The 22,331-nt window shown below is 37.1% G+C and overlaps 1 protein-coding gene across 12 annotated transcripts in view; it reads right to left on the minus strand.

Moving 5' to 3' along the window:
• Nucleotides 1-22,331, minus strand: part of PAM (peptidylglycine alpha-amidating monooxygenase) — a 324,946-nt gene that overhangs the window by 46,834 nt on the left and 255,781 nt on the right. For 6 of the 12 annotated variants that reach the window (XM_027545518.1, XM_027545517.1, XM_027545513.1 and 3 more), the window contains exons 15-16: nucleotides 22,161-22,232; nucleotides 6,662-6,982 (exon numbers count right to left, since the gene is read on the minus strand). In XM_027545518.1, the coding sequence (XP_027401319.1) occupies nucleotides 6,662-6,982; nucleotides 22,161-22,232 (393 nt within the window). The remainder of the gene's footprint in view (nucleotides 1-6,661; nucleotides 6,983-22,160; nucleotides 22,233-22,331) is intronic. The other 6 variants (XM_027545524.1, XM_027545523.1, XM_027545521.1 and 3 more) reach the window with 1 other exon arrangement.

Below are 22,331 nucleotides of genomic sequence, written 5' to 3' on the forward strand. Positions count from 1 at the left end.
CAGCATGGCTTGGAGCCTGGAGGGACTCATAGGATAAAATGAGGGAAAAAAAAAAACAACAGAAAGCAAATACTTATAACACAGTGTGGTGCCGGAACACGGGAAAGGGCCCATCATCTTTTCTGAGGCTTGGCTGGGAGAGGGTAGGGATTCTCTCTTCAAGGTTTATCAAATACAGAAGCGGGTAGTCAGAAAGATGGAGAGGGAGGATGTTTATAACTGCAGAATGTGTTTCAAGATCTTTAAGTAATCTGTATATCTTTAAAGACATCTGTGTACGTCAGGTGGGGTATGGAAGTGAGAAGCAGGATTAAACAGACCCCAAGACCTAGTGTAGACTGGAAGATATATTGTCAAGCACAAGGAAGAGTATGGATTTAACAATGAATGAGAGTAGCTCTACGCTGTGGTGTCTTGATCTATACTATGATTAATTCTGAGGTATGCTGCAAGTACTTTATTAATAGGAGTAAAGCCCAGAGCTTGGGAATAATTTACCTTTGAAACATACTAGAGCACGTGAGAATATAATTTTTAATCCTGTGTATTTTGCTGTCTTCCTGAGCTGGGGAGAAGGGGGCAGACTTACAGCTGGCATGCCTAAATTGGCACAGCAGTGGAAATGAGTGGGGCTGCTTGGATGAACAGCACTAATCATCTACACGTTTGTGATAAGGAGAAAAGGAAGCAAACTGCAGGGCCACCGATGGCTTTCAAGCACGGGGTGGCATGGATAAAAGTGTGTTTTTGAAAGTGAACTCAGGAAACAGGGTCTACGGATGATAATTAGAGATGTATAGATGGATTCCCCAAAGAAACTATTTTAAGTCATTTTAAAGTGGCATGAATCTCAAGCTGCACTTCATTCATTCTCATCTCAGTTACAGCTGGTCCTTTTTGGTGGCCATTCTGCATGCAGTCAGCAGCTCCTGAAGATTCTGGATCTTGAACCTTGAACCTCATAACAACTGAGATATTTAATTGCTTTCATCGGCTTCTCAGAGCCCAACACCACTTCAACTAGGTGAAATTCTGTGAGGGCAGAGATCCTGTCTTATTCCCTGTTTTGTCACTAAGTTTTGCTAGGGCCTGGCCCATGGTACTGGCCTAATAAATGCACTAAACTGAACTCTATGCTCCACTTTCTACTTGCTTATGTTGTCCACTAGCATTTAAACACCCTTAGCATCTTATAGCTCACCGGCACCACGTCTTTTCACGCCTAGCATTGTGCTGAAGACACCGTGAAGAGACTCAATAAAAAAATGTTAATTGGCTAATTATTTTCATTGATGGCAATCAACAAATCTCATGTTTCCTGGACCTTTTTTATCCGTGGTCTACAACAAGGACTGGAAGCGAGGCGCTCATGAAGATTTAGAGATGCTCCTTCTGATAGAAAATATGCGCTGTCCTAAATAAATATACTATTCTGGGTTCAAATGAGGATTTCATAAAATACATGAAATACTGTGTAAAGAACTTCAATCTAGCTGTGAATAATCCCATATTGTCACTGACCTTAGATTGGTAAACTCTCAAAATCTGCAAAAAGCACTGACTGATAGGTTGTTAACAACCTATTCTGTCACTTACAAGAATTCCCTTCGGTTGGAAACTTTCAAGATGAAAAAGCAGGATAACTATCTAGGGCACATTTATACACTTTTGGTAAATTTTCAAAACAGTAAAGGTGATACATGAGGAAATATATGAGGATGAACAATGTGAGAAACGTGGCTCTTTCAGTACTGAGTCAGTGCAAAGAAGAACTGTTTTGTGCATGGCAAGAACATTCAGAGAAATTATATTAAGTTACTTTAAATTTCATTAAAAACATCACTGCACATATGTTAAGATTACCTAGCTAAGACCTCAAAACTTTCAGGACCTGAAAACCTAGGTCTCTGTGTTAATTACAAATTCCCAAACAGTTAAAGGAAAACTGAGTTCACATTTTCTTCTGTGAACACTAGCTCTGTGAATTGATGTTTCTGCTTCCAGTGTCATCATCTTTTTTCATTATTACGCAGTTAAAGGCTGTTCTCTTTAAGATGAAGTGATCAAGAATCAAAGCAGTCATGGAGGACTAGCGGTGTATGCATATGGAATAAATATTAATGCTTTCACAAGCCCTGCCCATCTTTATAAGAGAATTATAGGATACTTGGACAGAACCCCAGATTATTTTCTGTATTTATAAAAGACTCTGGCCATCAATAGCAAGGGTGATTATTTTCTAACCCTCAAAAATATTTCAAATCCTTATTAAAAAACTGTCTGATAAAATGTATTTGGGTTCTAAGTTAAACTTGACATTTTTAATCATGGAAAAGTTAGAAATTCCAGTTCAGATTCCTCTTAGACTTTACTTAAGAAGTAATTCATTAGCATATATGACTAATGTTGTAAACTGACAGTCCTAATTTGAAAATTAAATACAGATTTCTTACATATGACCTTGGGCAAGCCATTCCCAACTCCAAGTGTCAGCTGAGCTAAAGTCAGATATCAAATGACAGGGTTATTTCAGAAAAATCTTTGCATTCATTATAAATAAAGGTAAATGGACAGCCTCATATTCTATCATATATTTTAAAAAAGTTACTTTCAGAAAAAAATTTAACATTAAAACTAAAACTGTATCAATAAATCACTAAGCAGATTAATGAATTATATCTTACCCAGAAAGATTAATGTTAGCAATCAATGCTGCTTTCATATGAAATTATTAACAAGCATTTAAAAGGGCATTCCTTTATCTGTGTACATAGGACTAACAGAATTAGACAAAAAAATTTGAGAAAAAATATAATGTCAAACCTAGGCTATGACTTAACTTTACTGTAACAAGGCTCTTTATATTTAATCTTAAGGAGAAGATCCTACAGAAATCAGTAGATTTCAACAAGAACGAAATAAAATTGTTGCTTTTTCTACACAAGTAGATTTGCATTTAGTGATGAAAAGATGCCTTATTTTGGTCAGGGATTGTTATTCATCAGAAGTGCCAACAATAACTATAATTAACTAAGACTAAAAGAAATATTTATACTTAAGTGAGAAAGAAAACAAGAATTAATTATACTGTCTTATTTAGTGGGAGTGAAGTGAGTAAGAGAGTTAAGACATAACCAGGGGCTCAGAAGTATTAGCGGACTTCCTTTTCTTTTAAAAATTTAACTGCAAGTGAATCTTCACCTTAGTCAAATTGTTTTGATATTGATTGAGAAAGTATGACCAAAGGCATTCTACACCTAGAGTTATTACAACTGTAGATAAGATGATGGGAAGGTTGGAAAAAAAAAAACAGCCTATCTATTATTTTATTGTGAGACAGAGTAATAAAGTAATTAAAAACCGAGACTGAGCAAATCTGCCTGGGTTTGAATGCTGGTTGACTGAACTGTGGCATTTTGGATACATGGCATGTATCCTTTCTATGCTTCTATAAATGGGTTTCTTCCTCTATAAATGATTTTATCATAGATTTTTGTTTTCATTATTCTCCTTTCCTCCAGAGATGAAAATTCAGCCTGCTGCTGCTAAGTCGCTTCAGTCCTGTGTGACTCTGTGTGACCCATAGACGGCAGCCCACCAGGCTTCCCGTCCCTGGGATTCTCCAGGCAAGAACACTGGAGTGGGTTGCCATTTCCTTCTCCAATGCATGAAAGTGAAAAGTGAAAGTGAAGTCGCTCAGTTGTGTCCGACTCTAGCGACCCCATGGACTGCAGCCTACCAGGCTTCTCCGTCCATGGGATTTTTTAGGCAAAAGTACTGGAGTGGGGTGCCATTGCCTTCTCCGGAAAATTCAGCCTAGTGAATGCTTTATTTCACTCTGGGAATTCTATAAGACTTGAACCTAGAGCCAGCATGACAGAAATATGTTAAAAGTATGGCTTCTGAGTCAAGAAAAAATTGTCCGTAGAAATTAAGTAAAATTTAAATGCACCATAACAATATTTAAAGACTACACATTCTCTCATCTTGTGGGAGGTATCACACAAATGCAGATGTATTTGCTGATGTCCAAAGGTGTACAGCATATGTCAAATCAGGCTTCCATATGCTAGCAAATAGTAGTCCAGTTAAATTCAACAGGGAAGAGAATAGCTATTGATAGTTTAAAAATTATTTTTCAAAGAGTCTAGTTTCCTGAAGGCAACCAGAAAAGAGACTGTGATTTTCTTTCTCCTCTATGAATGCTGTCTTAATACAGACATCAAACTAATGGTAGAAACCAAAGTGTACTAAGAGTAAACAGGAGTGTATCTGCTTCCCAACTTACTAGGTTGCACACTGCCACACTGTACATCACACATTATAGAGAAACATCAAAGCAGATCAATGTACGTGACCAGTTATTTGAAGAGCCACAAATTCTCATTATGATCGAACACTGCTAAGTTATATTTTGTTAATCAACTTAAGAGTGTCGACTTTTGCAGCTTTCCTACATATTGTAAGAAAATTCTCTCATGGATGCTGCTTAGGCTAAAATAATTAATATTCAGTTCTACTACTTTGGTGTTTAAATTTTTGAAATCTTACTCCAACATGACACTAATGATAGCAACTATAATCATAATTATTAACATAGTATACCATTTACTAAGTGTTTTCTTCAATTAAAGTCAGATATTACATTGTGCTATAGTAAAAAGTGAAAGAAAATTGAAAAGATTTTTAGAAATAGCTTATCTAAATGTGGGCTTTGCTATTTTGCATTTAATTTTATAAAAATTTGGAATCAGAGTAGTGAAATAACACTAAAATAAGTCATTTCAGAAAGGAAATACATGCACATTTTCTTCCTGTAACTAGAGTTTGTATTGTATGTTTCTCTAACTCATTGCTTTATTTCAATGACATTCACCCACATACTTAGAATGAAAGGAACTTCCTGAACCGGGTCTTGAAGAAACATTTTTATTCTGGGCACTCCCATTTTTACCACCTCGAAAGGAATGTGGAGACTTGGCCAGTAACTGTATTTTGAGTGTTTTAAGTATTTCCTTCTTAGAAAAACTTAGTAGGTCTTAGGAATATAATTCCTTAAGTCAAATTATGACTTTCACACTGACACTTAGGATGTCTATAAATGATCATGGTATTATTTCAAACTGAAGAGTAACAAAGGCAAGTCACAGACAACTAGAAACTAAATTTTTGGTGGCGAGCACACTGTAGGGTATACAGAGATAGAAATACACAAAGATAGAAATACACAGAGATAGAAATATAAGGCTGTACACATGAAACATATAATGTTATAAACCAATGTCGCCTCAATAAAAAAAAATTCAGAAAAGATAAGTCATGGAATAAAGCATGCTGGAACTCTAACATTTCAAACTTGAACAGAATTGTATTCTCACCAAAGAAGCCCTTTTATATACAGAGGTTCAGACAGACAATCCAGTCTGTCTATGAAATAGATAAGGGCATCATAAACTGCAGATTCCTAGACACTGTGCTCAGAGATATCAACTCAGTTGTTCTTCAGTAGGATTCAGAAGTCTAGATTTTTCATAACCATCCTAGGTGATTCTAATGTGAGGGGAGGTTCAGGGGCCACCTCTTTGGAAACAGTTTTATTAGGTAAATTTAGAAGGAGTTAGAGCAGGGCTGACCCTATTTAAATATGAAGAGGTTAAAAATCTGGGTTCCAGTTAACACCTCATAGAGACTATTAGGCCAGTCCTAATGGACAATGCTTGAAACCTGTGTGTGAGAAAATGGCACTGCATGCTAATTTGTTTTTCAATTATAAATAAAAATCAGTTGGGTGTTGAATAATTTATGGCTTCCTGCAAAGCTGTATTTGAAAACATCATGCTGACAGCCTGTGCCATTCCAGCCCACGCATGGACCGCTGCCATGCATGCACACCCGCTACTTTTCTGGAGATTATCTCCACATGCTGTATGATCTGGCCTTCCACATTAGCAAGTAACATGAAACACGATCAATATCACAGAAGCCACAACACAATTAAAGACAAAGATGAGGCATCCATAGCTCGCTGGTACAGAAACCTGAAGGGAATAAGGTATTGTCCTCTAATTACAGAAGCCAATCCTGGTTAGAAGATGAATCTGATAGTTACTGACTTGCTGGAGGTCCCTTCAGATATAACCATTCAGCTTTTCAATTAAGATGATAATTGATAATGGAACTTAAGAAATCAAAGTCATAATAAGGGTTACATTTTACAAGTCAATTGGATGAGAATGTTGGAAGTGTAAGATTCCTCTGAGAGGAATTAAATTACCTTAAAGGAAGTGGTGTATAACCATTTCACACAGTGGAACTTTATATATTAGGTTTGAATTTTTGGTTTAGTCCCAATGTTGATGCGGTTAAGGATTGGTTCTCCTGAATTCCATATGCCGCCCTTCCCCATATGATCCAGAGAGTTTGGGTCCTGGTAGTTCTGGCTCATCAACTGAACAGAAATGGAATGAATGTAGGATTGGACCAAAACAAAAACTCGAACAAAAGTGATATCTGATAATCCAAATAGAATCATGTTTTCCTAATGGTAAGTCCTTTTCATTGGTGAGTTTTCTCACCCACTAATTTTTATTCCCTTCAGATTTTGCTAATGTGGAGCGCAGTGTCTCACATTTTATTCTTTAAAAGAAGCACCTAAACGCACCTCCTGTGTGTTCTGGTTCCCAGGTGCCTTCACCAGGTAGGGGCTGCTGTACCGACAGAACTCTGCTCTCTGCAGGCCTCAAGGTAGACACTAGTCTGTGGAATTTGTGAATTCTGTCTCTGACAAGAATAGCATTGCCCCTCTCCTGTTCTGCACTCTCTCTGGTATCGGACCGACCAAGATCCTTCTTTTGGACTACGTTTGCAATCTCAGCTACCAGGTCAGACTCTGATTCTGCCTTTTCTGTAGGATTATATTTATGCACATGAACAACATCTTCCCTTTCTCCTAGCAGCTTGGAAAGTAGTGAATAGAAATCACCTGTGGAAAAAAGAGAAGAGAGAAGGGGTGGGGAGTTGATAAGACTTCAAAATTTACAAAATGTTGTGCCTTAAAAATATCATCTCTTGATTCCTGATAATAAGTGAGAGAGAAGGTTGCTCTCAGATGTTGGAGCATGGGGAGAAAAAAAAAAAAACGATTTTCCAGAACAATGAAAAAATAATAATGCTTCACATTTCATTTCATAAACCACCCATTTCCTTCTGTTATCTCAGCAGCTAATAACACTAAATAACCTCTATTAGCAAATAGTAGAAATAAAATCATGCATATGTGACTGCATGGGATATTTCAATAATGGTTTTCACAAGGCTGTTGGATTGATTTAAAAGTCAGAATTCATCAGTCTTTCAAAATAAAATATTATCAACAGTTATATCAGAAAACAGCTGTATGCACAGGCAAACCCTTTGAAGTTGTCTTTAAAAGCCTATTAAAGTATAATATACAAAAATAAAATGTATATTTTTGAGCAGGTGCTATGAAACACAAAAAATATAACATCCACGTGGCAACTGGAAAACCAAAGTTTTATTATCATTTTGTTAGCTGTGCTGCTGCTGCTCTAAGTAGCTCTAGTCGTCCATTTTAAACAAGAAATGAACAAGTTCCTGAAAAATAATTTTGTGACAAAAGAGTATTTTGAAATCAGTTTCTAGCAAAAGAGAAGATTTTGAACAAACTAGTATCATTGGAATGATTCATCACTGCAATATTATTTCATGTCTTCCTGTACTAAGAAGTAAATGTGGATACGATAATATAGCTTCATGAAAACAATTATTTATAAAATATTATGACAGATTCAAAATACAACTATGCAAGGTTCATGAAGCATTTTAATCTTCATCATTTACAATTATGGCTTCAAGTCCATTCAATCCATTCAGTCAACTGTGTGAATAGGAAACATTTCTATTTTCAATGAAATCATAAAGCTTTTCTAACCCAAACCCCAAGGTAACCCACAGTTCTTCCTTTTCCTCACCCTATATTAAGTACTGTTAATGAAACTTATGATTGTGGAGTCCTTTTGCTTAAGCTTTAATTACATTTATAGCATCATCAGACAACATTTATAAAATCTCTTTTTATGATTATCAGAAAACAAAAATAATAACTGGTTTAACTGGGATACATTCCACTAAAGAATATATTATTAAAATATATCAGTGCATATTTGCAAATAATCTTGGTTTAATGATTCAAAGTAGGCTTTCAATTCTTGCTCATGAAAGCAGCTTCTCCCAGGTGAGATCTTCAATCAGAAAATAATTACCACGTATTAGGACAAATATCAGTAAAATGAACAAAGCAAATCACAATGCACCTGAGTGTGGTAGGCCACAGTGGCATCCTGCCTCACAGAAGAGAAGTAAATCTATTACTGAGAAATTCTCCTGCCCCACACACTAAACATAAGTAGCTCAATATGCTATTGTGCAATGAAACATTTTATATAGTGACTAAAAACAAGATGATTTCAGGGACAGATAAAGAACGCGATTTTAAAACCTGAATCCATGACATTAGGCTAACGCTGACGAAGGAACACAGGCTTAGAACTAAGCATGGTTATTCAGGGTTGTCAGCAAAAATCTAAAAGCTTTGATAAAGTACCAAATGCAGAGCACTTGGTTCCTTTGGAATGGTCATTTACAATGATCACTGGGTTAGGAAAATAAAAAGTTAGCAATGTAATATAGGCTTGGCTGCACACAAATGCACTGGCCTTGTGACAACACTGCTTCAGAGTAGCAACTCACTTCTCGAGATTACATGCAGGAGACCGCTAGATGGCTATCTCTTACAGTCTTACACATAAACCAGGAAGGTGTTCCCCCCGTCCCGCTCCTGCCCAGCCTTTCCCCAGCCTTTTTCTCTTCTGGTGTCTGAAATATATGAAATCTGGAAATGCTAACCATTTTCTTAGTCATATGAAGATCTTGACTCATGAAGTCTATCTAACCTTGAGTACAGCAGATGGAATAGACTATAAATGGAGGACGTTGGATGGTCTCTACCCCAGCGTCATCTCTCAATATTCTCTTTTTTTTTTTTCAGTTTATATTATAGCCATATTGGACTTTACTTCCTTGAATGTCAATCTAAGAAGATGTTGTTTCTCCTTCCCAGACATTTTCTCTCCCCAGGGCCTCAACCTTCAGATGCTCCTTAGGCATCACTTGTACCCAAGAAGCCTGCCTGGACAGCTAGACGAGGGGCGGCTGCGACGTGCAGCCACAGCCCTCTGCTCCTGTTCTGTATTGCTGTTACTCAGGGTCTGGTCTGCGTTTCCCACTAGTGTTCGAATCCAACCCCTGACACTTAATAGCTACTCTGTGCCTTTAAGCCAGTTACTTAACCTTTACAAACAGAAAACAACAGCTACCTTTAAAATTGTTTTGTGGATTTAACGAAGATAGTTAATGTAAAATGCCCAGTCCAGTGGATATCATAAAGTAGACATCACTAAACTGTACTTATTATAATTATTAATGACAAACATATAAACTCAAGTTGCAACATGCATCTGCTTCAATCTACGGCTTACCTAAAATTTTTAAAAATTAATTCCATTTCTTATTGAAGTACTGGGACTGTCATATGGAAAAAAGTCCCCTTTTACGTTTACGCCCTCTATTTTCTCAACAAGTCATCAAGGCTACATTTATGATTTGCTTCCTGATTTTACCAAAAAAGGTTGTATCTGTTCTTTCTTTTGCTTCTCAGTCTATTTCTGGAGAAAGAACCATCTCCACTCCAGTGTTCTGGGTACGAGCCCTCTCTGAGCCTTTGAGAGCCTTTCCTATCTGCTCTTTCTTTCCTTCTCTGACATGACTTCTCTGCCAAAGATCTGACTCAGGCTATAGACACACACACTCCGTGTGTGTTTATCTTGAGTGGTCATGGAGATGAGAAGAGACCTCTTTTGACACACTATGTCTTTCAAGTTTTTCCATTTTCCCTCTTTCTGGAACAAGTTCCAGCACCATCTGCAACACCTTTCTGTGATAATGGAAACAGTCTTTACCTGTGTTCCCAATAGGATGGCTCCTGGATGCAAGGGGCGATGGAGGGCTTGTAGCGCAGCTAATATGACTGAAGTGAGCGTTGCTGAGTCGTGTCCAACTCTTTGTGACCCCATGGACTATAGAGTCCATGGAACTCTCCAGGCCAGAATACAGGAGTGCGACCCCATGGACTATACAGCCCATGGAATTCTCCAGGCCAGAACACAGGAGTGCGACCCCATGGACTATAGAGCCCATGGAACTCTCCAGACCAGAATACAGGAGTGAGACCCCATGGACTATAGAGCCCATGGAATTCTCCAGGCCAGAATACAGGAGTGGGTAGCCTTTCCCTTCTCCAGAGGATCTTCCCAACCCAGGGATTGAACCCAGGTCTCCGGCATTGCAGGCAGATTCTTTACCAGATGAGTCATTAAGGAAGCCCAAGAATACTGCAGTGGGTAGCCTTTCCCTTCTCCAGGGGATTTTCCAACCCAGGAATCGAACTGGGGTCTCCTGCATTGCAGGTGGATTCTTTACCAACTGAGCTACCAGGGAAGCCTTAATTTTTGTTAGCTTACTTTTAATTCATTTATATTCAAATTTCAATAACCACACGTGGTTAGTGTCTACCATATTGGACAGTGTGGGATGATGTGCTGCTTCATCCTTCCTCACATCCTCTTTCTTCCTAAACTGAAGGTATCTGCTTTTACTCCCTACTTAACTCTTGTACGGCAAGAGTCACCTAAGAGCTCCTAGTTGCCAAAGCCAATAGACTCTTCATCCTGACTACTGGTGGCACATAGCACTTTTAAAGTCCCTTCAGAAACTCTCCTTCTAATACGTTCTTTCCAGGTCTTCACCTGTCATCTTTGCTTCCTCTTATTTTGTTCAATATATGGAAACGCTGGTGTTTTTGACCCCGGGCTTTATTGACTACACCAAAGCCTTTGACTGTGTGGATCACAACAAATTGTGGAAAATTCTTCCAGAGAAGGGAATACCAGACCACCTGACCTGCCTCCTGAGAAATCTCTATGCAGGTCAAGAAGCAACAGAACTGGACATGGAACAACAGACTGGTTCCAAATCAGGAAAGGAGTGCATCAAGGCTATATATTGTCACCTTGCTTATTTAACTTATATGCAGAGTACATCATGCAAAATGCTGGGCTGGATGAAGCACAAACTGGATACAAGGTTGCTGGGAGAAATATCAATAACCTCAGATACGCAGATGACACCACCCTGATGGCAGAAAGTGAAGAAGAACTAAAGACCTCTTGATGAAAGTGAAAGAGGAAAGTGAAAAAGCTGGCTTAAAACGCCACATTTGAAAAACTAAGATCATGGCATCTGGTCCCATCACTTTGTGGCAAATAGATGGGGAAACAATACAATGGAAACAGTGACAGATTTTATTTTCTTGGGCTCCAAAATCACTGCAGATGGTGACTGCAGCCATGAAATTAAAAGAAGCTTGCTCCTTGGAAGAATAGCTATGACTAAACTAGACAGCATAGTAAAAAGCAGAGACATTACTTTACCAACAAAGGTCTGTATGGTCAAAACTATGGTTTTTCTGTAGTCATGTATGGATGTGAGTTGAGCTATAAAGAAAGCTGAGTGCTGAAAAATAGATGCTTTTGTAGTGTGGTGTTTGAGAAGACTCTTGAGAGTCCCTTGGACTGCAAGGAGATCCAACCAGTGAATCATAAAGGAAATCAATTCTGAATGTTCACTGGAAGGACTGATGCTGAAGCTGAAACTCCAATACTTTGGCCACTTGATGTGAAGAGCTGACTCATTTGAAAAGACCCTGATGCTGGGAAAGATTGAAGGCAGGAGGAGAAGTGGATGACAGAGGATGAGATGGTTGGATGGCATCACCGACTCGATGGACAGGAGTTTGGGTAAACTCCGGGAGCTGGTGATGGACAGGGAGGCCTGGCGTGCTCTAGTCCATGGGGTCGCAAAGACTTGGACACGACTGAGCGACTGAACTGAACTGAAGACCTCTTTCTGTTAAGTAGTCTCGGACACTCACAAAGCTTAAGCTGCTACATTTGACAAATGACTCTGACTAGTACTGAGATCCTAGTGGTATATAAAACTGTCATCCAGAAATTTCCACTTCGCTTGAATACCCACTTCAATGTGACTTTGAACTCAACAGGACCAAACCAGAACTCTTCCTCTTCTCCCCATACTTTAAAAAAAATAGTGTCTCAGTATTAAACCATGTTTTAGGACAATCAATCCAGAAAACTAAATTCATTGTCCTCTCACCAGTGAATCACGAAGTCATGTGATTCATTGATGCTTTATGTCAACATCACCTTTTCCCTCCCTACCACAATTACTCATCTGAGATGCTTATCACCCTGTAACTGTCATGTTGAAAGACTCTACCCCTTATTCTTCAGGGCAAATCCTCAACCCTGCCTTCGACAGAAAAATCTGTTTGGACTTGGTATTAAAAATGCTCTATCTTTGTGCAAATGACTTGTGATTGAAGGTAGCCTGCCTCCCCTTGATACTCCCCAGGCATGACTCCTTTTCCTCAGCTCTGTCAACCAGTGTGTTCTGGGACAGTATTTCCTAACTCTACTCTGGGTCCTACTGCTAAGGGGACCGTATAATTTAATTTCCAACTGGGACACATTTGAGAAAGAAAGGGGTACTATTAATATTTATTCTAGCCATAAACTGGTCCTAGAAAAACTGGGATGTATAATTATCCTATTTACTCCTGACAGAGATAACATATGAGGAAGTACTTTATAAACTGCAAAGACAGTAATAGTAATAACAGCTAATATTTTTTGAGAGCTTTGCATGAGCAGGTCACTTTACGGGGTCCTTCATACTACAGAATGCATTTGGCCTCCATGAAGTAGTCATTTCAGATGAGGAAAGCAGTGGCACGGTACTAAGGCGCACCGCTGAGGATGCTGAACCGGGTCTGAAGGAGGCAGCCTGGCCGAGGGGCCTGCCTTCTAAGGGCACTGGGTCCAGGTTCCCTGTCTGTTCTGCAGCAGCCAGAACTCTTCTCTGTGAACTCACCTCAGACCTGTCATTCTCACCATATTAATCTTTTTCTTTCTAAAGTAGTAGTCTTCTGAGAACAGGTACTCAGGATTTATTCTCTAATTGAAGAAGTTTATTTTCTGTCCTATCCTAGCTTGTCTTTTTCTTACAACTGTGTAAGACTCTAATAATAGAATCAATACATACATATATGGCAGTGATTTGCACAATGCTGGCCTAAAGAATAATGACTGGTTTTTGGTTTCAGAAAGTATGAGTTTTCTATTTTCTATTCTTTTTAAGAATTTTCACTTACCACTGGCAATATACCTTACATGTATAATAAAATTCTCTAAGGTATTCTAAAAAACTTTTTTGTACATTTAAATTATCTGAGAAGGGACAAGTGGCAAGCTACAAATATGATTTTATATTAAAAAAAAACCCTCTCATTTCTTATTCATTATTATATTTCCAGTAGTTAGTACTGTTCCCATCACAGCAGATATTCAATAAATGATTATGGAATGAATAATGTTTTAAAAATGCCACTCTTGGGTACTGCATTAGTAAAGATAAAAAATACTTCCTTGATGATTTTAGACTGCAATGAGTTCCATTTCTTTCTTCTCCACACTTCAAACTTTGATTCTTATCTTAAGAAATGCAGAAATGCTCTAGGTCTGTAAGTCATTTGGCTAAGCGGGTTTGGTATTTGGGAAACACAAGAGAAGGAGCAGCTACCGCATCAGGAAACTATGCAGCATAATGCAAGAAAACCTAAAGCACTGCCATTAAACTCCAAGTCTGTTACTGTTTGCTTGCATTAACTATCTCACAGCTCAACAGACATTCTTCTATTTAGTTGGGACCACTCACTATTCCCTTCCAGCAGTACAGAAATTTCTCTGGTTTACTTTCAGAAATACGGTGAGATCAAAGTAAATGAGAGGGAAACATCCTTTGAAAAACTACCCCATACTTAAAAAATATTTTAAGATTACTGGATTAAAAAATAAGTACCCCTACTTTTAGACACATAGAATCTTAATTCTGGCAGGCATTTTATTATTTTTAAAATGATCAAAACCTTTTGGTAATCTTTCAGAATATAAACTCCCATTTTCCACAGAAATCACTAGTACTTCATTACCTAAAACAAACAGTTCTTGTTGCTGCTTATTGCTCTGTGATTTCTATGGTACATGGAGAATAAACAGGATATTCATTAGCAATTTAACAAAATATGCCAAGTAACTAAGCTAATGAGATTATAACCATGCAACAACAACTGTAATAAGAGGGATACAAGGAATGATAAATGAAAGCATTTCTTTTCAGAGTTTCATATCTTGGTTTATGACTCAGGTAGAGCTGACACTTTCCCTTCTGGTTAAAGGTGATTTGGCTTACTGACTGTTTACTTATTACTAACCCACAGATGGTGACTGCAGCCATGAAATTAAAAGACGCTTACTCCTTGGAAGGAAAGTTATGACCAACCTAGACAGCATATGAAAAAGCAGAGACATTACTTTGTCAACAAAGGTCCATCTAGTCAAGGCTATGGTTTTTTCAGTAGTCATGTATGGATGTGAGAGTTAGACTATAAAGAAAGCTGAGTGCTGAAGAATTGATGCCTTTGAACTGTGCTGTTGGAGAGTCCCTTGGACTGCAAGGGGATCCAACCATACCATCCTAAAGGAGATCAGTCCTCAGTATTCATTGGAAGGACTGATGTTGAAGCTGAAATTCTAATACTTTGGCCACCTGATGTGAAGAGCTGACTCTTTTGAAAAGACCCTGATGCTGGGAAAGATTGAAGGCAGGAGAAGAAGGGGACGATGGAGGATGAGATGGTTGGATGGCATCACCGAGTCAATGGACATGGGTTTGGATGAACTCCAGGAGCTGGTGATGGACAGGGAGGCCTGGTGTGCTGCAGTTCATGGGGTTGTAAAGAGTCGGATGCGACTGAGCAACTGAGCTGAACCCACAATATCTATCCTACTAGCCTCAGAGACATAAAACACAAGATCATGGCAACTAGCTCAAGGATCACAAGTCAAGTCAACTTTATTACTTTTTCCTTCTATAGGATTCATCTAATTGGGAAATGATCAGAAGCAGAAAGGGGCTTTTTACCTTGTTTTTGTTTGGTTAGGAAAATAAGACAAATATAAGAAAAGAAGTCAGGAAATGACTTTTGTGACTGCCATACACACTGATCTATATTGGAAACACCAACTAGGTGACAAACGATCATCCACATCTGTTTATTCTGTTATCAGGAAACCAATTCAAAAGAGCATTCACTCAGCTTCCCAGAGCCTTGGGGGGTATTTAAAATTGCATTTGATAGATGAGTTCAATAAATAAAAATTTGTGAGCTGCTCATATATCAAACCGATAAATTTTTAGTGACTGGAAAGAGAAACAAGACTTATTTTTTCCTTAAAATAGCAAAGTGCATTGAGAATGCTTGGAATTACCTAAGAAGATGCTACTAAAGTCATTGGGACTTTATTACAGAATGAAAGGAGGGTCCTATTTTGAACAACAAAGGAATTAAATTTTAACCACTAAGCCCAGCCTGTATGTCACTCTTCTCATAAATGGTTTATCAACTGTTACTTTAATAAGCTTCACAGCACACTATTGTCTTTTTAACTTGCAACCTTGTTCCCTTGATTCTGCTTGTTTGATAAAACATGCCAATGGTAATTCATTTTTGTTAGCATAAAACCACTGTGAAATTATTCTGTTTCACAGAAGGTGTCTGAAGACCTTTAACTATCTGAGGCCATGGAGTGATTTCCCTCTACAAATTGTATTTTTGTCATATTCCTCCTGCCTTGGGAATACAGAAGCTCATGCTGACCTTTGAGTAGAAAGATTGATTATATGAGGGCATGAAGACTACAATGAGAAGAGTTTGGAGCAAACTGAATAAAACACACTAAAAGCTCTTTCTGCTGAAAAAGAAATGCTGTCCAGAGAATAATGTACAATAACAAGGACACACCACTATTGTAGATTTGACTTTCAATTCTGCCTTCAGTTTTTTTTTAAGGCCTAAAATCTTCCCAATACAATCAATATAAGTTTCAATATTAGATCTATGTTTTGAATTTTAAAGAAAAGAAACACTCAAAATTCAGAATTCTTAACAGCTGGCATGCCTCTTAATTTCAGCCCACATTCCTTGCCTAGACAATATTACCAGAAGGTTCAGGTTGTACCTTTGGTATAGACAACGTTTATGAAAAGAATCATAAAGCATAAGAAAAAAAGAGGAAAAAACATGTTTTCTAAAAGTGCCAACCGGAACACACAAGGAAGGAATACATTTGTATGTGTCTGCTCTGGAAAATCTCAACACCTTTCTCATTCTGTATAATCTAGGATTCATTTCCTCCACCCAGAATCACTGTCTAATTGGGTTTTATTGTTTAGCTCATTGTCCTTATTACATACACAGGGAATTCTTCACTAACAACATTTTCAAGGCATGGTGACATTTTCGTTTGTTCTGAATATCTATTAGTGCATTTCTGCATTCACTCATTCACATAAGCTTACTTATAAACAAAATGGCTATTTTTAAAGCACTATGGGCATGAATATACATATATTATGCAACCACTGAAAGTCACGCATGCCAATAATTTTTATAGTTGGAAGAAATACACAAGATACAGTATTTTAAAAAGAAGATATAAAAATCTGCATACATATGATCTAAATATTTCAAAAATAATGTATGTACATATGTATAATACAGAATTCACATACAGGGTATACATATACATCCATATTTCTAGGGATTATGGATGATTTTTATTTACTTCTTTATACCTTTCTATAATTTCCATATCTTCTATAATGAATATGATTTTTATTTAATTTTTTTTAATCTACATTTTTTTGCACACACAATTTTATTTGATTGACTATACTTTGAGGTTTTAGTCAGTTATTTACTGCCATTTTATAATAAGGAAACTGCAGTGCAGATACGTAAAGTAACTTGACTGAGATCATACTTCTACTACATTTGCAGAGCCAGTAAAATTGAAGCATTATTTGTCCATACTTTTCACAAGGACTATCACATGGAATGAACATATCTACAGAAGTGTCTATAACTGTATTTTCCATGTATGTAGTAATATCATTCAAATGTATATAGATAGGAATAAAAACTTATTGAGTGTGGCAAATCTAAAGTTGACATATAAATTTTAGGTATACTTGAAAGTACCCTTAAGGATCCCTTACATCTCCATTGTTGTTTTTTTTTAATTATTTTATTTTTATTTTTTATTTCTTTAATATAAATTTATTTATTTTAATTGGATGCTAATTACTTTACAATATTGTATTGGTTTTGCCATACATTAACATGAATCCGCCATGGGTGTACACGTGTTCCCCATCCTGAAACCCCCTCCAATTCCCTCCCCATACCATCCCTCTGGGTCATCCCAGTGCACCAGCCCCGAGCCAAATAACATTATTAAAAAAAAAAATCCCTGCAGATTTAATTAAAGCCTCATTAAAATGTTTTCCACTGTTGCATAATCCAGGACAACCTGATAGATAAAGATGTGCATATAATGAGGTTCCTCTGGTGTTTCCATAATTATACCTTTTGAGACAGAGTCTAAGATACATTTGCCTTTGGTCAAAATTCTGTTCAAGAGAAAACAAAGGCAGACAAGGATCCTGCAGCAGGCTGGGCAACTCTACATGGATTCACACAACTTTTATGTCACTTTCAAACTTGCAGCCTTGTTAGTTAATTTCCAACCAGGATGAATATTCAGGCAAAAATTAATAGCTAGCATTCTTAGTGATTAGAATTTCAAAGAAAACAAAATATTATATTTTTCCTGGGGAAACAGAGTATTAGATAAACCTGTGTTAAAAAGATTATTGGTTTGCTTTGATTTTTTTGTTTTCTCTCCATGCTGGGGGTACTTACCACTTCCTGTCCATTTCTGGCATGGGTACAGTTCTTTTTTTCAGCCTATGGCATATGAGTATTTCTCTGTCTCACCACCCCCCACCTCTTTTTTTTTTTTTACTACCTCAATAAAGGTCATCCCTTCTTTCCAACATAGCATTTAATATTATATATCATGACCTTTATCTTTCTGTCTGCTTTGCCAAGACAGGAAGCAGAAAAAAAAATTGTTTGCACTATCCAGGTAGGGCTTTCTCTATTATTTAGCCATTGAAGGGTTCAGAGATTACCTTTGGGTACATGTCCTCTAATGTTTTGGGTCTTTTCTTTCCTGCTCCTTAACTGTTCTATTTCTAATGGCAGTTTTATATCCATGTGACCAACATTAATGCTGTCTGTTAGTTTATGGCTAGCACAACTGAAATAATTTAGGACTTTTATTTATCAGAGATTTAAAATATTCAAAGAATCAATACAACTAGGAGGAGTATTTGAACATAAATTGTTCTGGCCAGAACACCAAAATAAGGCAAAGGGTTAAGTCTGAGGACTTTCTTTTAAAATCAGCCTACATGGTGTAATTTATTTGAATTATTAGAGCCCTCCTATCAGCTACTTGGTTAATTTAACACCTCAGGGAATGAATACAAATAGATATTTGTGCAAACAAACATCTCTGAGAAAAATAGGACACTCTCTCAGTAATGAGTAGATTTGCCCTGTGTATTGCAAGGAGATAGATTGATCTCATTAGTGAATCAAATGGATGATGTGTACAAATACACATTTGAAATATTTCTGTATTTCTCTTTAAATTCCAGGCTGGTGATCCCCCAAAGACCAGCAGAAGAATAGAGAGGCTACATTGGCCACTGAAATGGCTTTTGGTGAAGTATTTGTCTTCACATAATCCTGGACGTGACATTCTGATGGACCCACTAATTTCAACATATAAATACCATAGCTTTTTTCCCTGCAGTATGAAAACTGAGTCAGCCTAATGGTTTCTTCCTCCCAAGTTAAGTAACTTAATAGCATTTTTATTCATAAGTAGAATAAAATGGCAACTAGAGGAAAATAATTTATGTATCCTTAGAATTCTTCTCTGAAACCATTAAGACTATACTGGGTATATAGCCCAATATAAATATATAAGCATATATTTAAACTTCTTAAAATTATATGTATATGCTATCAAACACAAAAGGGTAAACAAACAGCAATATATAAAAGTATATCATAGCATTTGGTTTTTAGACATATATGGCACCTCCTGAAATCTTACTGTTTGAAAAGAATTGGTTAAATCTAATATTTAAGGTTACTCTGCTAATAAGACCTCTAGGTTTCTAATCTTTCAGAGGTTTCAAAGTCTTACTTGATCAACTCAACTTCAAAAAAAAAACATAGTCCAGCCTCAGTTTCCACTGAAATATTATACAAGCTGAATGGACTAAATGGGAGTTTCATTCCTTCAGATCAGATCAGATCAGTCACTCAGTCGTGTCCGACTCTTTGCGACCCCATGAATCCCAGCACGCCAGGCCTCCCTGTCCATCACCAACTCCCAGAGTTCACTGAGATTCATGTCCATTGAGTCAGTGATGCCATCCAGCCATTTCATCCTCTGTCGTCCCCTTCTCCTCCTGCCCCCAATCCCTCCCAGCATCAGAGTCTTTTCCAATGAGTCAACTCTTCGCATGAGGTAGCCAAAGTACTGGAGTTTCAGCTTTAGCATCATTCCTTCCAAAGAAATCCCAGGGCTGATCTCCTTCAGAATGGACTGGTTGGGTCTCCTTGCAGTCCAAGGGACTCTCAAGAGTATTCTCCACCACCACAGTTCAAAAGCATCAATTCTTCGGTGCTCAGCCTTCTTCACAAGGCTCATATCCATACATGACCACAGGAAAAACCATAGCTTTGACTAGATGAACCTTTGTTGGCAAAGTAATGTCTCTGCTTTTGAATATGCTATCTAGGTTGGTCATAACTTTCCTTCCAAGGAGTCAGCGTCTTTTAATTTCATGGCTGCAGTCACCGTCTGTAGTGATTTTGGAGCCCAGAAAAATAAAGTCTGACACTGTTTCCACTGTTTCCCCATCTATTTCCCATGAAGTGATGGGACTGGATGCCATGATCTTCGTTTTCTGAATGTTGAGCTTTAAGCCAACTTTTTCACTCTCCTCTTTCACTTTCATCAAGAGGCTTTTGAGTTCCTCTTCACTTTCTGCCATAAGGGTGGTGTCATCTGCATATCTGAGGTTAGTGATATTTCTCCTGGCAAGCTTGACTCCAGCTTGTGTTTCTTCCAGTCCAGCGTTTCTCATGATGTACTCTGCATATAAGTTAAATAAGCAGGGTGACAATATATAGCCTTGACGAACTCCTTTTCCTATTTGGAACCAGTCTGTTGTTCCATGTCCAGTTCTAACTGTTGCTTCCTGACCTGCATACAAATTTCTCAAGAGGCAGATCAGGTGGTCTGGTATTCCCATCCCTTTCATAATTTTCCACAGTTTATTGTGATCCACACAGTCAAAGGCTTTGGCATAGTCAATAAAGCAGAAATAGATGTTTTTCTGGAACTCTCTTGCTTTTTCCATGATCCAGCGGATGTTGGCAATTTGATCTCTGGTTCCTCTGCCTTTTCTAAAACCAGCTTGAACATCAGGAAGTTCATGGTTCACATATTGCTGAAGCCTGGCTTGGAGAATTTTGAGCATTACTTTACTAGCGTGTGAGATGAGTGCAATTGTGCGGTAGTTTGAGCTGTTCGGAAATATGTTCTAAGATGACTCCAATTCTTTCAAAGACATACAGTTCAAACAATGTGTACATTGCCAAAATAATTCATTGTAAGTCTGATTAAATTTCTGGACAGTCAGAGTAAACACTTAAAGCTACTATGTTTAGGCTATAATTATTGATTTCCTTACAAAATATATACACAGCATTGATAAACTTGGTTATTTTAAGTCATACTCAATAGTTCAGTATGAACCATTTACCATAAATTATTTTAGTATAGAGTCATCTTCTTTTTTTAATTTAATACAAAATAGAAACAACTTTGAGCTAAGTTTTTAGGTCACTTTGCTAGAATGAGATGTTATGAAACATACCCTGTATAATTTCAAAATTTTTATGTTACAGTTTACCCTACCCCCCTTTCAGAATGCATTTTTTTCTTTAAAAAGCCTGTTTTTAATTTTGCAAATGCTATTTGTGTAATATTATTAGCGTATAGTGCATTTATTATAAGTGTATCTTTGACCTAGACCTAATAAAATACATTTTGAATAATTCCTATAGAAGTTCTTAATATGCAAAGAGTCACAAATTTCTATAACTGCTAATAGAAAAATCCTATTTCCTGTATACTTTATATTGTCATTAGAAGTGTGTTTGCATTAACATTGAACTAATGTTTTAAAATATATTACATCTAGGCCAAAAACGACTTGATAACATACTTCAGCCTAACACAAAGTACTATCTTCTAAACAACTGCAAGAAAGCAAGATTCGGGAGAATAAATTTTCAGTGCCAGCACATGCAATATACGACTTAACAACATGAAATATTACCACGTTAAGTAAATAGAACAGAGGAAGAATGGAGCCTTCTTAACTCATCAGATGGCAACTTAACACAAAACAATTGCTTAAGATGATAACCCCTCCTACCTTACCTGGCAGAGAAGAATGACTTAAAAGACAGGCAAGATACAGTTTAACTCAATTTCTTTTTTTCTTGAACCTCAAATATAGCAAATGAACACACCATACAAAATGTATAAGAATTTAAATGTTAAAGGTCATTAGGTTTCAAAAGCAGCCCACTAATTGTTTCTAATGATTATATTTGTACTTATTGTACTCTACATAAAAGTGACAATATTAAATAAGATAAAACAAAGACAGAAAAACTTAATGGGACTAAATTACATTAATGAATTGTCAAAGCCAAAGTCTAACAGTTGATTATTTTCTCCTGAATTATACATTATATAAAATCAGTAATATGGATGCATTAGGCTGATAAAGAAAGACCTAAAATATCTCAATAACTTTAAATTTTGTTTGCCTATTTGGATAGTGAATACTTTTATATGCCTAGTTATAGCAGGAAGCATACATACCCTGTTCTAACACTCCTTCTTCTTCTCGTTTGGGCTGCTGTAGTAAAGAAGTCTTGTCTTTGTTCTCTGTTTCTAGAAGGGATCAAAAGAGCTGAGAGTAAATTTGCAGTATATATCACACACTGTAAATAGTTTTTTGGAAATATACTATCAACATAAAAATATTTTCAG

Source organism: Bos indicus x Bos taurus, chromosome 7, assembly GCF_003369695.1.
Source record: "Bos indicus x Bos taurus breed Angus x Brahman F1 hybrid chromosome 7, Bos_hybrid_MaternalHap_v2.0, whole genome shotgun sequence".
NCBI classification, from domain to species: Eukaryota; Metazoa; Chordata; class Mammalia; order Artiodactyla; family Bovidae; genus Bos; species Bos indicus x Bos taurus.